Here is a 6,576-nt window from a genome sequence, read left to right on the forward strand (position 1 = left end):
CCCTAAACCCTAAACCCTAAACCCTAAGCCCTAAACCCTAAGTGAAAAAAATTTGTATTTTAACATTTACTCGTGTCGAAAAGACTTCACAACCTCAACCCTTACGAAAAGACCCTCGTGGAGGCACCCGAATCACTATGTGAAAAACCTTTGTTTCCTTCGATGTTTTTCGACGAATCTGTAAGGAAACGCTCAAGTTCAAGTGTCTTACACATATAAATGGTGAAAATACGAATTTTTTTCACTTTCGCTTCCGGGCCATTTTGCACTCAAAATCCTAAAACCCTAAACCCTAAACCCTAAACCCTAAAAACTCTCACAAGTGTACAAAATCAACCCTCCCAAACCTCCCCGGCATTTGCTGTATTCAAGACCGAGAAGCATTATTAATGGAGCTGATTCTTCAGCATTTGCTGTGGGACTTAGAGATGATGAAAGCCTCACTAGCTGCTCTCCTTTCTCAGTCCCACACTACATGGCTCCCACAGTTTCAGCCAAAGCCAAGCTAATAGGCTGCACCACCCCTACCTCTATGACTACTCAGTCCAAAACAAGGATTTCATTCCCTTTCAAGTGGAGCAAACCCACTTTATTCTCAAATTCAACCAAGAATTCATCAACAAATAATAACTCTCAAAGGGCTTTGGACAACAACCAATCGTTGCAATGTGTAGGCAATTTGAGTGTGGATTCTACTGTTTCCTTGCCTGCTGGGTAGGAAGAAAGCCATTTAACAGATTTGTGTGGACTGTTATTTCTATTATTATTGCAAACAATTTTTGTTCTTTGCTTTCTTCCTCCTCTTGTCCTGCCATCCACCCACTTTCACAGTATAAGAAAATAGTTCAACCGGTGAAATAAGATAAAATTCAAACCTTCAAACTCTTAATCGGGTAAGTGAAACTATATTAGATTACAAGCAATTGTTACAAAAGAGAACTGTAACAATTCTATTGTCAAAATTCTTTTGTGTTCATCGTAAAGGAAATAGAGGACAGCATGAATCTGTAACAGCATCCAAAAACCAGATCATCACATCAAGCCATGCCTCCACCTGTTGCTGTCCTGATTATCTGGAAGAGAGCTGTTGAATAAACAAAGCTCAGAAACAATATAGTAGCGCAAATTATATAAATAATAAAAAGGATTAGTCTTACATGATCCAATAACAACAAATACGAAGAATCCAAGCAACAAGGGCCCCACAGGATAATCCTTCCCCTTCTTAAGGGTCGTCTCTGGAACAGCTCCTCTCTTTCTGATATTACTCTCGAACCTCACCACCTTCCGGTCTGCAAGGCGCCTTGATGTTGTCTACAAAAGCAGAAGCTTAAATTTACTAACATATCATAATTTAGTATATACTCAATTCAGTAACACTAACATTCCAAAACAAAATGAACATAAGCTTAGATTCTTTTTTCATTCAAAACAATGCCCCCTTAGCATATGTCCAACCAAAAATCTCAGGTTAACACGAACTAAAATTTAAAAGTGAAACTTGCGAAAAACAACCCTCAACTTAGATTAGCGGTAGAAGAGAGAGTACTTATTTCCAATTATTCTTCTGCTAAAAGTTCATTTCGTGAAACTTAAACTCGAAAAAGGAAGCAATATTTAACAGTTTGAATGCCCAATATTTCTATTCACTACTACTAGTGTTTCTCAGTTAGTTGTCATCGAGAGATTTAGACCAATTAAAGTGCTTTTCAAATCAAGAGATTTGGGGAATGCAAATTACTCAGGTCCAACAATGTCTAAAGACCAAAATACAAATATTTTAACCACTCAATTACGGTGCGATGCAATGAAGGCAAGTAGCCAAAAGTCAAACAAAAGAACCCTATAAAGGCGAAACGGATCAATAATCCATCGCAATTGTAATCTGAGATGGAATCCAAAAGAAAATGAAAATTACCATGATTTTGGCAGGAAATTAGGTAGCCGGAGACAAAATTAGCGCCGAGGGGATTAGAAGAATTGCAGTGATCGATTCTCCTCCTGGCCGGCCGGCGAGTCTTCTCTCCGGTCACCGCTCTGATGCAGAGGATATTGACTTGATCCTTCGGTTTTTAACTTCAGGAGTTAAATAGCTCGACTTAATGGCTGGCATCGAAACCGTTACCAAAATCTGCGTCACTGTAAGACTATATTGGGCGCCGCCACGTTTTACGGCATACGTGGCTCCTTTCTGTTGGATGTGCTTTTGAGTTTTGGGAATGAAGTTGTAGGCCCAACTTATTTCAGGCGCAACTTATTTCAGGCCCAACTTATTTCAGGCCCAACTTATTTCAGGCGCAACTTATTTCAGGCCCAACTTATTTCAGGCCCAACTTATTTCAGGCGCAACTTATTTCAGGCCCAACTTATTTCAGGCCCAACTTATTTCAGGCGCAACTTATTTCAGGCCCAACTTATTTCAGGCCCAACTTATTTCAGGCGCAACTTATTTCAGGCCCAACTTATTTCAGGCCCAACTTATTTCAGGCGCAACTTATTTCAGGCCCAACTTATTTCAGGCCCAACTTATTTCAGGCGCAACTTATTTCAGGCCCAACTTATTTCAGGCCCAACTTATTTCAGGCGCAACTTATTTCAGGCGCAACTTATTTCAGGCCCAACTTATTTCAAGCCCAACCCCAGCTTGCATCAGACCGAATATCATATAATAACAACCCAATATTGCCCAAATACCAATACAAAAAGAGAAAAGGTTAGAAGATGATGACGTGAAGATGGCGATGGAGTGGAGGGTCTCTCATGGCAANTAGAATGAAAACGAAAACGAAATAATAATTACTATAATCCTCTTGATTAACATTTAACCCATTCTTCAACCAGGAAAATCAATTAATATTACAAAAATAATACTAAATGAATTAATGGATTTATTTTAAATTTTAAAAAAAAAAATCTAAATCAAAAGCACAAACCGACCTTTAAAATTTTAACGGCACGTGAATTGGAAGTTCTAAATATTGGATATTTTGATTAACCACCTAAAATAAAGTTAATAGTGCAATTAATTCAAGTAGAAGACACCTGGAAAGAATACAATCAAATCACAAAAGGTTAGCAGAGCAATAAATTCAATTAGAGAAGGACACACAAATAATGCAATAAATGGAAAACCAACCCCTCTGTCCTTTGTGTCTTCATTTAGTCATTTTATTAAACAGTTAAACCGAAGTGTGCTATCACTTTCTCTATCACTCATACACTTCCAACAACCTTATTTCCAATGTACCACCGTTTTTGGGGGAGTTGTAAATATGACATATTAAGAGTTCACCATAGACTCTAAAGAGAAAAATATGTGTAGAGTATTATTTTATTTTGTAATCAAGAATTCTTAGACTATAGTTCCAACACATACAACAAGTAATAAGTATGTTCTAAATTAGATGTTTGATCGAGTTAAGATCAAACTTTTAATGAGGTAAAAAAGTGAATATAAAGAGCCGATCGTTTGGAGAGAGACTTTATGATATCTTTTTTAGTCAATCAAAAGTGATAAACATCCTCTAATATACGATTAAGTAAGCTAGTGTATTAAATAGGTCATTTCTTTTAAAGAAGTTGACCTACGAATGGAAGAAAACTACATTTAGACAAAAGGTAAGATATGAATGATTTTTGTCTCAACTATAAAAGGTATTGTGTAAAAAGGTATTGTGTAAATAGTTTGTAAATAATTTCTAAAGGTTAAGATACTAGGGATAATTATTTGACAAGAATCTAGTGGTCCTTTTATTTTAACAAAACTCATTAATCTTATTATTCTTACAATATAATATAATTAAGTCTATCAATTTTAAGTAAAACAAGGTTGAATTTAAACTAATTTTAGAAAGATTAATAGATCAACCAAATAGGTTTAATTAAAACTCAATCTCACCCAACTAAACTTATAATCTAACTCAAATCATCTAATTTGAGTTGATTTTCAAGTCACTACAACTTGTCTAAAGTAATTAAATTGATTGATAAAGCTAAATTGCAATGTATTTAAACTCAATCTAACTAAATTAATTAGTCGTGTCTAGTTAATTGTTCGTTAGTCAAATGTAGTGTGAACTAATAAATGACTTGTTGACCATTGAAAAAAAATGTTTGGTGGGTGAACTTGGGTTCATTTTGCATGCTAATGATAACCATAGGCTAAGTGCTGCCAAGTAATGCTCATCGCAATCATTGAAAATAAGTTTTGGTTTGTAATGAAAATGGGAAGTGGATTGTTTCATCATCTTAAGACTTTCCAAACCCTAAGTGGGCTTATCAACTTTGCTTCCTTCTCATGCTCTCTCTCTTTCTGGTTGCTTGTGAAGGACAATGGATGCCAACTTCAACTTGTGCCTTTCCCTTTCCAAAAACCCCATCGCTTTCAATTGTTTTTAGGGTGAAACTAATATTTTCTCTCTCTTTCTCTCTCCCTCTTGCATTTTGCATACACTTACACATGTTTCTACCTTTTTATTTTTAATTTTTTTTTACGAGTGTTCACATTATTAGGGTTTAGATCCATCCATCATATTCAATTGGAAGTTGAAAGGTTATGATTTTATCCTTCCACTTCTCCTTCATATATAAAATCCCCTTCTAAAAGAAATGCATAATATATTTTAGTATTTTGTTTTTAATAATTTGTGTAAATGATAGGTGATTAGTTTACGTGGAAGGCCCTTTGTTGTTTAAATTAAATTGGTGTTTGATTTTAAAAAATTAAAATAAAAAATTTCCATCCACCTATAATCTTTTTTCCTCCTATATTATTAACCATAAGACTTATGTGTAACAGTTGTGGATAGCTTTGACATACGAGTGGGTATGCACTTATCACAATTAGGTAATTGAGGGTGCTTGGTTTGAATAGACAAATCAAGCATCCATCTCATCTAGTATTATAAAAGCGTGGTGTGTTAAGCCATATGCTATTTAGTGTTTGTTGTTATTATATTTGATCATCCAATTTTGGTTGATGGTTCCTAGATACCAAACATCCTTTCAACACTAAATTTAAAGACAAACTATATGGTTATTTGAGGTTCTAAAATGTAATAAATACTAATATGGTGTTAAATTTGAATTTGAGTTAAAAAATAATTTTTTTTTTTAAATTGATCCGATCACTTAAAAAGGTGAGAAGCATAAAATAATCCTACGACTTTGAGGTACTTAGTAATTTGAAAATAATAGATTTTTTTTTTTTTTTTTTTTTTTTTTNAGTAATATGTAATATTTTATTATGACTAAGAAATTAATAAATAAAAAATTGCCATAAATTGAAGGTCCAAATTCTCAATCTTCCATCTTTTATATTATATTCTATTAAAAAACATTATCAAACGTATTTAAAATATTTTGTCCATTGTAATTAAAACTCTCATTAACTTATATTTTAATGGTTACAAAGTATATTAAATGTTGTTATCTCATCCTTTTCTAGCTGATAACCCTACATGGTTTCCACTTACCACACGCAATTAACCAAAGTTTGAGATTAGTTAGATTAATTAAAGCTAAAATTTTAATTATTAGATGTCGTTGAGCTGTCTTGTTCAATAAAATTAACAATTAAACAAATTTAAATTACATAAATATCCTTTGAACTTTTGTAAAGAAAAAGTAAACGTCGGTCGTTTTCAATGGAATAATACATCCTATAATTAAAGGGTATTATAGAAATTTAACATTCAATAGAAACATGAATAATCCTTTTTTGTTTTCTTTTTCAAAGGTGTTAGAAAAAAAATATTGGAGTTTGGCAACTTCCCACCATCAATGACATTCGACATGTCGCCATCAGGCAAAAAGGCCACTTTAATGGGCTGGTTTGGAGGGCCCACTATGGACCCGAAAATGCTTTGTGAGGAAAGATAAATAAATCTTTAATTATTTTAACTAATGATTAATTGTCATTAATTCTTTATATAATTTTCACATTCTCCATGCCTTCATGGGGATTGGATGCCAACTAAATGCAACGTGTATGGCCTTGATCTTACATGGTATTGATGTTGAGTTAGGTCGGAAGTCGGTCAAAAGTTTTGATATGTTTTTTAGTTTAGTTGACCAAATATAGATGAAATTATCTATTGAACTATGGTTGTGTTAATAAAAATTTATTATTAAATTTTTTTTGTAGTAATAAATTTAGGTTAAATGACCCCTTTGAACTTAACTGAATAGGGATGTACATTAGTTTAAGAGGTCAAAGTTTTAAATTCTCTCTTAGGTAAGGTATGTATTTCCTCTAGTTTATTTTATTTTATTTTTTAAAAAAAAACAAAGCACAGACATTATAACTAAATTTAAAAAAAAATAGAATTTAACTTTTTGAAAACTACATATTTTAATGTTCAAAATTTGGCTTGATTTTATAAAATGTTATTCGGTTAGAACTAATATTTATAAACTTAATTCCTATAACCAGTTTTTTTAAAAAATATAATCAAACTAACCCTAAATGTTATTTTGTTGTTAAAGGGGATAAAAAGTAAGAACTTGATCAATTGATAAAAAGGAACTCCAATAAAAGAAGAGAGAGAGAGAGAGAGAGAGATGCTTGGTTTTGTT

The 6,576-nt window shown here is 33.0% G+C and overlaps 1 protein-coding gene across 1 annotated transcript; it reads right to left on the reverse strand.

The window, feature by feature from the left end:
- Positions 1-841: 841 nt before the first annotated feature.
- On the reverse strand, positions 842-2,137 carry LOC111800707 (stress-associated endoplasmic reticulum protein 2-like). Its single transcript, XM_023684517.1, has 3 exons — positions 1,919-2,137; positions 1,158-1,314; positions 842-1,084 (listed from the first exon to the last, which is right to left on the reverse strand). Exons 1-3 carry the CDS (start codon positions 1,919-1,921, stop codon positions 1,038-1,040), a joined length of 207 nt encoding a protein of 68 aa, XP_023540285.1. The 5' UTR covers positions 1,922-2,137; the 3' UTR covers positions 842-1,037.
- Between the last annotated feature and the right edge of the window lie 4,439 nt (positions 2,138-6,576).

Source organism: Cucurbita pepo, chromosome LG08 (assembly GCF_002806865.2).
Source record: "Cucurbita pepo subsp. pepo cultivar mu-cu-16 chromosome LG08, ASM280686v2, whole genome shotgun sequence".
NCBI lineage: Eukaryota > Viridiplantae > Streptophyta > Magnoliopsida > Cucurbitales > Cucurbitaceae > Cucurbita > Cucurbita pepo.